This window comes from Prenolepis imparis, unplaced genomic scaffold (assembly GCF_030444845.1).
Source record: "Prenolepis imparis isolate NDT839.2.m4 unplaced genomic scaffold, iyPreImpa1.0 SCAF_14, whole genome shotgun sequence".
Taxonomy (NCBI): Eukaryota; Metazoa; Arthropoda; class Insecta; order Hymenoptera; family Formicidae; genus Prenolepis; species Prenolepis imparis.
In genome coordinates, this window is record NW_028141172.1 from 2,050,289 (window position 1) to 2,062,371 (window position 12,083).

Sequence of the window (12,083 nt, forward strand, 5' to 3'; positions counted from 1 at the left end):
CCGCAATTGTAACCTAGATTTGCCAATTATAATTTTCGATTCGAGAAAGCGCAATAATACATGGAATCACGAGATCGAGTGATTATAAAACACATCGAAAGGGATATATCAACCGTTTATATTAATCAATGATATGAACTTCGAGGCATTAAAGTATTTCGCATACCTTTATATTTTGTAGAGAAAAGGCGTTAAATATTTCATAACGACAACGAGCTGGATTGCACGCAATTTGGCGCTAATTCTTTTCACTGCTGTCAACTTATAAAAAAAAAAAAAAAAAAAAACGGAGGGAATATGCGCTTGCTATAGTACACTAATTATTCGCGCGAGGTCGCTTCGAAATTCGCGTGGCGAGATCTAGCGAAGCGGGCGAGTTCGTCTTGTCCGCTATCATACATATTTTGATAGGCAGGTTATGATAGGGTATTATTATCTACCGAAACAGGACAATGAGAGGATCGAGCAACATCACACGCGATTATTCCTTACGAAAAATTAGATATCAGTGCGATTAATTGAGACTCTCGCGATCGACGACTCATTCTCTCTCTCTCTCTCTCTCTCTCTCTCTCTCTCTCTCTCTCTCTCTCTCTCTCTCTCTCTCTCTCTCTCTCTCGCGATTCGTTATAATTATGAATATTATTCTAACCTGACATTTTTATGGGGAAAATTATTTCTTTAATGTTTCTTTCGAATATATTTCTATATCGTGCTGTAAAAAATCTTTCGCCAATATAATTCCTCTCCCCGCTGTTACCGCAATTAACAACATACACTTGCTAATTATTATTTTCGATTCGAGAAAGCGCGATAGTAATACATCGAGCCGCGAGATCGAGTGATTATAAAACACAGCGAAAGGGATATGTCAACCGTTTATATTAATCAATGATATGAACTTCGAGGCATTAAAGTATTTCGCATACCTTTATTTTGTAGAGAAAAGGCGTTAAATATTTCGTGAACGGCAACGAGCTGCACGCAGGTAGACGCTAATTCTTTTCACTGCTGCCAATCTGTAGAAAAAAAAAAAAAAACGAAGGGAATATGCACTTCCTATAGTACGCTAATTGCTCGCGTGATGTCGCCTCGTCACTCGCGCGGCGGAATCTAGCGGAGCGGGCGAGCTCGCGCTTGTCCTCTTATCACAATAAAATTAAAAGGAGAAGAAGAAGAAATACGGCAGGACTCGACGACATAGATAGTATTTTACGCGTCGTTGTATTAACATGGAAACGTGATCGCGCGAAGGTACGTCAAACGCTTATTATAATCGTTAGAATCGATGATTGTCTCTGCCTGCGCGACGAATTCATTCGTGCCGAGATTAAAGGTAACTTGGCAACAGATGTTTAGTGCGAAGTGAGTTAAGGTTGAGTCGGGTGATTTCGCGCGCTTTTATACCTCGCGGGTGGAAATCGGAGCGGACGAGTATTATTGAGATCGCATCGTACGACGTAGTTTTCGCAAGTAATGTTCGGTTCGCGATGTAATAAAGAGCCGGTGTCGCGTGAAAAGTGTCGAGTGCGATAAATGTCGAGTGATCGTCGTCAATTAACGCGTACGCGATCGCGGTTAACCGTGTTTCTATTACCGAATTCCGAGTGTTACGCCAATTCCAGAGCCACGAAAGAGCGAACGAATATTACGTTCCGATATGTAAGTATTGTCATTACAGCAAGTCTGCAGTTCACGTTACATGTATATTAAAGATTTTCTGTGTCGGCAGGTAAACATAACCAAGATGAACAAGAGATTTGGTGGAGGCCTGGGGGGGGACAACTGGAAGGTGAGCACAATATGTAATGTATTTTGTATAAAATTTCTAATAGCCCGTTTATTTCGGTGATAGTGTGATTGTTTTTATATATAATGTAACATAATGTAACACGTATTCACTACACACAATGTAACACGTATTCCAAATTTGATTTTATTGTGTGAAATATTTGAAATATTTAATGAAATAATTATAGTTATTTAGGTATCTAAATATATATAATATTTCTTTTTAAATCTCTCTCTTATAATATATTGAAATATTTAATAAAATAATTACAATTATTTAGATATATAAATATATTTAATATTTCTCATTTAAATCTTATAATATATTGGAATATTTAATAAAATAATTATTGCGCAATAATTTATATGTATAATATTTCTTATTGAAATCTTATAATTATTTAGATTATTAGAATTTTTATTTTATTTATTATATTTTATAAAAGTTTACATTTGTAAAGATTCTTCTTTCATGAACTAATTTTTTAATTAAATATTTGCTTAAAAAACAAATAAAAAATTTAATTGCATTGTAATTACTCTTTGAAATAGATGAATTTAAAGAAATAATTTTAATTTTATTGAACTCTGGCTTGTATCTAATCTAGATATATTTATATTTTACAGATCAATGATGTGTGATACTCTCCGCTGCAGTGCTGCGTACCAGTGAGTTTCCATAATTTCATAATTAATATATATACAATCAATTAGAGAAAAACGTTGAAAAGACAGAGGTAAATGATATTATTTTTTTAAATTAAATACTTTTTTGAATACAAATAAAAAATACATGCCATGTATTCAAAATTCTCATTTGAGAGAAATAAGTTGCAAAATTCAGGACGAGAAATGCTTCAAATATTTTGAAATATTCTTGTACATGTAAACTTAAATATTCGCGTGTATATTTTTGACGATTCTTCTCGCGTTCTGTGTTAAAAATACAAGTACTTGTGGGCACTTAAAAAAATCCTGTACTATAGAGAAAAATATAAAGCGCAAGTTTAGCCATATAATTCTCGAAAATATAGAGTCGATGGGGCAATAAGTTCCACGCAGGACAAAGTTTGGGGTAACCGCGATAGACCGCCCCTAAGTACGGGGTGCCTTCGAGTTCGTATTAAGTTTTCGGGGGATGTAAAGCACGGTCGTAACAAGGGGTGGCTTTCCTATGATTTCGGGACGAGACCGCTAACACATAGGGAGCAGCGAAACGCGTTTGTGAAACAGGGTGGGTTTCAACCGCTATTGCGCCCCTCTGACAAAAATTATATTTGGATTACAAGCATTATCGCCCTGAAATAAACGTGACTTTTATGGCAGTGGGATCACGTGTGGGGTTTGCACTCCACCAGTCTTTTCGACATTCATACAATCAAAAATTAGGCCAATGATCGGTACGAGTTTCGATTTTCGTATAAATGATGTTACATTCTAACTCATTCTACAATCGCAAATTTTTATTCCTTAATAATTTTCTGTTTTTATAAAAGCTCTTTGCAATTAAAAACTATTCAAAATTTTATTAACTCTGTATTTCAGTTTCTATCTTTTTTTATTTATTTACACTTTTACATAAAAAAAATAATTTACTCTTTATTCTATACTTATGTATAACAACTTTTTTTTACAAAATGTATGATATATTAAATTTAAACTTTTTTCTCAAATTGTCATTATTGTATTCAACAACTCATTGCTGTTAATAACAAACAATTAAAAATTTAATTAAACTTATATTTGAATTTCTGCCTTTTACTCGAGTTTTTTATATACAAAAAAATAATTTCCTCAAAATAATTTTATATTTAAAACAACTCTTACATAATGTGTATAATATTAAATTTAAACGTTTTTCTCAAATTGTTATTATTGTTTTTGTAACAATTCATTGCAATTAATAACAAATAATTTAAAATTTTATTTACTTTATATTTGAATTTCTACTTTTTACTCTACTTTTTTATATGTATACAAAAGTAATTTCTTCAAAATAATTTTATACTTATAATAACTCTTTTACGTAATGCACGTTATTAAATTTAATCGTTTTTCTCAAATTATCACTATTGTATTCAACAACTCATTGCAATTAATAACAAATAATTAAAAATTTTATTAACTTTATATTTGATTTTCTATTTTTCATTCTACTTTTTTATATACTAGAACAACACAAGCGCGCACTAAGCGCGCGCCATTTCTCAATATTATATAAAAGAGAATGATATTTTTATATAAAGTTTGTTTAAACTTAATTAATATTTTTTGACAGAAATCAGCTGATTAAAGCGTTAATTTACTAATTATATTTTAAAATAAAAATATGTTATAAAGATTTAAAGAATAATGTTATAAATAATATGTTATTATATACTTTAAATTTGAATAATATTGTTTGATAGAAATCAGCTGATAACTGTTAAAAAATATTAATTGAGTTTAAAGTACTATAACATCTTATTTAAAACATTATTATTCTATCATTTTTATTACATAATATTATTTTAATTAAGAAATTAACGTTTTAATCAGCTGATTTTTGTCAAAAAATATTAATAAACAGTTAATTTACTAATTAAATTTTAAAATAATAATAGGTTATAAAAATTAAAATAGTAATATGGTGTAAATAATATGTTACAATGTCTTATCTGTGATTAATATTTTTTGACAAAAATCAGCTAATAACTGTCAAAAATATTAATCGAGTTTAAGGAATTATAACATTATTTAAAACATATTATTATTTTAATTTTTATAATATATTTTTAATTTAAAAAATAATTAGCAAATTAACGCTTTAATCAGCTGATTTCTGTCAAACAATATTAATAAAGTGATGATTTGTTAACTAAATTTTAAAATAAAAATATGTTATAAAAATTAAAAGAATAATATGTTTTAAATAATATGTTATAATTCCTTAAACTGGATTAATATTTGTGACAGTTATCAGTTAATTTTTGCCAAAAAATATTAATCGTAGATAAGGCCTCATATCATATTATTTATAACATATTATTATTTTAATTTTTATAACCTATTATTATTTCAAAAATTAATTAGCAAATTAACGGTTTATTAATATTTTTTGACAGAAATCAGCTGATTAAAACGTTAATTTGATAATTAAATCTTAAAATAATTGTATGTAATAAAAATTATAAAATAAAATGTTTCAATTAAAATGTTATATTACTTTAAACTCGATTAATATTTCTTGACAGTTATCAGCTGATTTCTGTCAATAAATATTATTTGAGTTTAAAGTATTATAAATTATAACGTATAATTTATAACATTATTCAAATTTTTATAACACATTTTTATTTTAAAATTTAATTAGCAAATTAATGCTTTACTCAGCTGATGTATGTAAAAAAATATTAATAAAACGTTAATTTGCTAATTAAATTTTAAAATAATAATATGTTATAAAGTGTAAAATAGTAATATATCGTAAATAATATGTTATAATGCCTTATCTGTGATTAATATTTTTGACAGTTATCAGCTGATTTCTGTCAAAAAATATTAATCACAGATAAGGCATTATAACATATTATTTACGATATATTACTATTTTACACTTTATAACATATTATTATTTTAAAATTTAATTCGCAAATTAATGGTTTAATCAGCTGATGTATGTCAAAGAATATTAATACAGCGTTAATTTACTAATTAAATTTTAAAATAATATTTTAAAAATATTAAAATAATATCTTGTAAATAATATGTTACAATGCCTTATCTGCGATTAATATTGTGTGACAAAAATTAGCTGATAACTGTCAAAAATATCAATCGAGTTTAAGGAATTATGAATATTATTTAAAACATATTATTTTAATTTTTATAACATATCTTTATTTTAAAATTTAATTAGCAAATTAACGCTTTATTAATATTTTTTGACAGAAATCATCTGATTAAAGCGTTAATTTTTTAATTAAATTTATAATAATATGTTATGAAAATTAAAATAATAATGTTTTAAATAATATGTTCTAATTCTTTAAACTCGATTAATATTTTTAACAGTTATCAGCTGATTTCTGTCAAAAAATATTAATTGCAGATAAGGCATTATAACATTATTTACAACATATCGCTATTTTAATATTTTTAAAATATTATTTTAAAATTTAATTAGCAAATTAACGCTTTATTAATATTTTTTGACATACATATGATTAAAGCGTTAATTTGTTAATTAAATATGTTACAAGAATTAAAATAATAATATGTTTTAAATGAAATACTTAATACTTAAAATACTTAAAACTCAAATAATATATTTTGACAGAAATCAGCTGATAACTGTCAAAAATATTAATTGCAGATAAGGCATTATAACGTATTATTTACGACATATTTTACACTTTATAGCACATTATTATTTTAAAATTAAATTAGCAAATTAACGCTTTAATCAGCTGATTTCTATCAAAAATATTAATGAAGCGATAATTTGCTAATTAAATTTTAAATAAAGATATGTTATAAAAATTAAAATAATGTTATAAATATGTTATAATACTTTAAACTCAAATATCATTTATTGACAGAAATCAGCTGATAACTGTCAAGAAATATTAATCGAGTTTAAAGTAATTTAACATTTTAATTGAAACATATTATTTTATAATTTATATTACATACAATTATTTTAAGATTTAATTATCAAATTAACGTTTTAATCAGCTGATTTCTGTCAAAAAATATTAATAAACCGTTAATTTGCTCATTAATTTTTAAAATAATAATAGGTTATAAAAATTAAAATAGTAATATGTTATAAATAATATGTTATAAGGCCTTATCTACGATTAATATTTTTTGGCAAAAATTAACTGATAACTGTCACAAATATTAATCCAGTTTAAGGAATTATAACATATTATTTAAAACATATTATTCTTTTAATTTTTATAATATATTTTTATTTTAAAATTTAATTAACAAATTATCACTTTATTAATATTGTTTGACAGAAATCAGCTGATTAAAGCGTTAATTTGCTAATTAATTTTTAAATTAAAAATATATTATAAAAATTAAAATAATAATATGTTTTAAATAATATTCATAATTCCTTAAACTCGATTAATATTTTTGATAGTTATCAGCTGATTTTTGTCAAAAAATATTAATTACAGATAAGACATTGTAACATATTATTTACAACATATTAATTTTTATAACATATTTTTATTTTAAAATTTAATTAGCAAATTATAATATACGCACAATATAAATATAAATATGTAAGCTAGAATATTTAATTAGCAAATTTTCGCTTTATTAATATTTTTTGACAGAAATCAGCTGATTAAAACGTTAATGTGCTAATTAATTTTTAAAATAATGATATGTTTTAAATAATATGTTATAATACTTTAAACTCGATTAATATTTTTGACAGTTATCAGCTGATTTCTGTCAAAAAATATTAATCGCGGATAAGACATTGTAACATATTATTTACAACATATTACTATTTTAATTTTTATAACATATTTTTATTTTAAAATTTAATTAGCAAATTAACGCTTTATTAATATTTTTTGACAGAAACCAGCTGATTAAAACGTTAATTTCTTAATTAAATTTTAAAATAATCTTATATAATAAAAATTATAAAATAATAATGTTGTAAATAATTTGTTATAGTACTTTATCTGCAATTAATATTTTTTGACAGAAATCAGCTGATAACTGTCAAAAGTTTTAATTAAGTTTAATGAATTATAACATACTATTTAAAACATAATATAGTTTTAATTTACATAACGTATTATTATTTTAAAATTTAATTTGCAAATTAATGCTTTAGTCAGCTGATTTCTGTCAGAAAATATTAATAAAGCGTTAATTTGCTAATTAAATTTTAAAATAAAAATGTTATAAAAATTAAAATAATGTTATAATTAATATGTTATAATACTTTAAACTCAAATAATATTTATTGACTGAAATCAGCTGATAACTGTCAAGAAATATTAATCGAGTTTAAAGTAATTTAACATTTTAATTGAAACATATTATTTTATAATTTATATTACATACAATTATTTTAAGATTTAATTATCAAATTAATGTTTTAATCAGCTGATTTCTGTCAAAAAATATTAATAAACCGTTAATTTGCTCATTAATTTTTAAAATAATAATAGGTTATAAAAATTAAAATAGTAATATGTTATAAATAATATGTTATAAGGCCTTATCTACGATTAATATTTTTTGGCAAAAATTAACTGATAACTGTCACAAATATTAATCCAGTTTAAGGAATTATAACATATTATTTAAAACATATTATTCTTTTAATTTTTATAACATATTTTTATTTTATCAGCTGATTTCTGTCAAAAATAATTAATCGCGGATAAGACATTATAACATATTATTTACAACATATTACTATTTTAATTTTTATAACATATTTTTATTTTAAAATTTAATTAGCAAATTAACACTTTATTAATATTTTTTGACAGAAATCAGCTGATTAAAACGTTAATTTCTTAATTAAATTTTGAAATAATCTTATATAATAAAAATTATAAAATAATAATGTTGTAAATAATTTGTTATAGTACTTTATCTGCAATTAATATTTTTTGACAGAAATCAGCTGACTAAAGCATTAATTTGCAAATTAAATTTTAAAATAATAATACGTTATGTAAATTAAAACTATATTATGTTTTAAATAGTATGTTATAATTCTTTAAACTTAACTAAAACTTTTGACAGTTATCAGCTGATTTCTGTCAAAAAATATTAATTGCAGATAAAGTACTATAACAAATTATTTACAACATTATTATTTTATAATTTTTATTATATAAGATTATTTCAAAATTTAATTAAGAAATTAACGTTTTAATCAGCTGATTTCTGTCAAAAAATATTAATAAAGCGTTAATTTGCTAATTAAATTTTAAAATAAAAATATGTTATAAAAATTAAAATAGTAATATGTTGTAAATAATATGTTAGAATGTCTTATCCGCGATTAATATTTTTTGACAGAAATCAGCTGATAACTGTCAAAAATATTAATCGAGTTTAAAGTATTATAACATATTATTTAAAACATATCATTATTTTAAAAATTAATTAGCACATTAACGTTATAATCAGCTGATTTCTGTCAAAAAATATTAATAAAGCGAAAATTTGCTAATTAAATATTCTAGCTTACATATTTATATTTATATTGTGCGTATATTATAATTTGCTAATTAAATTTTAAAATAAAAATATGTTATAAAAATTAATATGAGAATATGTTGTAAATAATATGTTACAATGTCTTATCTGTGATTAATATTTTTTGACAAAAATCAGCTGATAATTATCAAAAATATTAATCGAGTTTAAGGAATTATGAATATTATTTAAAACATATTATTATATGTTTAATTTTTATAATATATTTTTAATTTAAAAATTAATTAGCAAATTAACGCTTTAATCAGCTGATTTCTGTCAAACAATATTAATAAAGTGATAATTTGTTAATTAAATTTTAAAATAAAAATATGTTATAAAAATTAAAAGAATAATATGTTTTAAATAATATTCATAATTCCTTAAACTCGATTAATATTTTTGATAATTATCAGCTGATTTTTGTCAAAAAATATTAATCACAGATAAGACATTGTAACATATTATTTACAACATATTCTCATATTAATTTTTATAACATATTTTTATTTTAAAATTTAATTAGCAAATTATAATATACGCACAATATAAATATAAATATGTAAGCTAGAATATTTAATTAGCAAATTTTCGCTTTATTAATATTTTTTGACAGAAATCAGCTGATTATAACGTTAATGTGCTAATTAATTTTTAAAATAATGATATGTTTTAAATAATATGTTATAATACTTTAAACTGGATTAATATTTTTGACAGTTATCAGCTGATTTCTGTCAAAAAATATTAATCGCGGATAAGACATTATAACATATTATTTACAACATATTACTATTTTAATTTTTATAACATATTTTTATTTTAAAATTTAATTAGCAAATTAACGCTTTATTAATATTTTTTGACAGAAATCAGCTGATTAAAACGTTAATTTCTTAATTAAATTTTGAAATAATCTTATATAATAAAAATTATAAAATAATAATGTTGTAAATAATTTGTTATAGTACTTTATCTGCAATTAATATTTTTTGACAGAAATCAGCTGATAACTGTCAAAAGTTTTAGTTAAGTTTAAAGAATTATAACATACTATTTAAAACATAATATAGTTTTAATTTACATAACGTATTATTATTTTAAGATTTAATTTGCAAATTAATGCTTTAGTCAGCTGATTTCTGTCAGAAAATATTAATAAAGCGTTAATTTGCTAATTAAATTTTAAAATAAAAATGTTATAAAAATTAAAATAATGTTATAATTAATATATTATAATACTTTAAACTCAAATAATATTTATTGACTGAAATCAGCTGATAACTGTCAAGAAATATTAATCGAGTTTAAAATAATATAACATTTTATTTAAAACATTTTATTATTTTATAATTTTTATTATATACAATTATTTTAAAATTTAATTGTCAAATTAACGTTTTAATCAGCTGATTTCTGTCAAATAAATATTAATACACCGTTAATTTGCTACATAAATTTTAAAATATTCATCGGTTATAAAAATTAAAATAGTAATATATATGTTGTAAATAATATATTATAATGTCTTATCTGCGATTAATATGTTTTGACAAAATTCAGCTGATAACTGTCAAAAATATTAATCGAGTTTAAAGAATTATAACATATTATTTAAAACATTATTATTTTAATTTTTATAACATTATTATTTTAAAAATTAATTAGTAAATTATGCTTTAATCTTTAATCAGCTGATTTCTATCAAAAAATATTAATAAAGCGAGAAATTGCTAAATAAATTATAAAATGATAATATATGTTATAAAAATTAAAATAGTAATATTTTATTTTATTTTATTTGTTACAGGTAGCATTGCTGAGATAAGCTGCGCGCGAGTTAGACCGCGAAATTCTCGAGTGTCGAACGTTGATTCGTGCGTTTATAGTTTTCGTATCGTTATTTCTCATTGCGCAATGTACGCGAAATACGATTCACGCGTCGCGTCGGGAGTATCGCGTAAAGTTTCGCGTGTCGGGAGTGCCGTGTAAAGTGTCGGGCGAACGTAATTATTCGTGTTTACGCGAGTGTCGTGAGTGCTACCATGGACCAAGAGAGGAGGAGGTGGCCGGGGGGGGCATCGGGCAACAGCGGGGCAACTATAAGGTATGCAAAATAAATATATAAAATTTTTTTTAGGGAACGTAATTTTTGTTATATTTGTTTAAGTATCTCTATATGTATATATGTATATATGTATATATTTATATATTTTATTTGTTATTACAGGTAAGCTTTACATATAGGAGAGGAAAAGGAAGCCCGGGGAGGCATCAGACGACACTGGGGCAAGTTTGACTGCGAGATTTTCGAGTATCGAACGGACGTTGATTCGTGCGCGATTATAGTTTTCGCATCGTTTTTTTTCATTGCGCAATGTACGCGAAATACGCGTGCGATTCACGCGTCACGTCGGGAGTGCTGTGTAAAGTGTCGGGCGATCGTAATTATTCGTGTTTTTCGCGAGTGTCGTGCTACCATGGACCAAGAGAGGAGGAGGATGCCCGGGGCGGCATCGGGCGACAGAGCGGCAACTGGGAGGTATGCAAAATGAAAACATTTTTTTCTAAAGATTTTCTTGAGATTCGATCATTTTCAGACTTTCAAAACACCCTCTACACACACATATACACAACCACACATACACACACACACACACCCATATATACATGTATATACATAATTTGAATATTTTGTTTTCAGATCAATGTGTGTGCTGTGTACTACAACTCCACTATTGCACGTATCGGTGAGTGAAAAATTGTTTATTTCGACCAAGTGTGTTGAAAGTAATATAACATCCCTTTTTAAAAAAAAAGCATGTTAAGTTCATTCTCGTAAGTATTGTTGCATCTCGTAAATATTGTTGCATCTTTTCCGCGATGCTTATTGACTGTCTTGATTTGCATTGTGCGTTATATTCATAGCATCGAGCAGCTGTCATCGCGAGGGTTAGCAATTTGACAGTTTGTCCAAATAAAATAAAATTAAATAATATGTTTTAATACTTTAAATTTGATTAATATTTTTGACAGTTATCAGCTGATTTCTGTCAAAA

The 12,083-nt window shown here is 24.3% G+C and overlaps 1 protein-coding gene and 1 long non-coding RNA gene across 2 annotated transcripts in view; both read left to right on the top strand.

Moving 5' to 3' along the window:
• The first annotated feature begins 1,413 nt into the window (after positions 1 to 1,413).
• LOC145944945 (uncharacterized) lies at positions 1,414 to 10,866 on the top strand. The gene is made up of 4 exons (XR_014426772.1): positions 1,414 to 1,662; positions 1,733 to 1,792; positions 2,419 to 2,460; positions 10,835 to 10,866. It is a non-coding gene; the product is annotated as an uncharacterized LOC145944945 (long non-coding RNA).
• A 22-nt stretch (positions 10,867 to 10,888) lies between these two features.
• Positions 10,889 to 12,083, top strand: part of LOC145944938 (uncharacterized) — a 50,002-nt gene continuing 48,807 nt past the window's right edge. Inside the window, exons 1-3 of the mRNA XM_083053645.1 lie at positions 10,889 to 11,131; positions 11,255 to 11,566; positions 11,729 to 11,774. Of these exons, the coding sequence (XP_082909771.1) occupies positions 11,402 to 11,566; positions 11,729 to 11,774 (211 nt within the window). The 5' untranslated portion in view covers positions 10,889 to 11,131; positions 11,255 to 11,401. The remainder of the gene's footprint in view (positions 11,132 to 11,254; positions 11,567 to 11,728; positions 11,775 to 12,083) is intronic.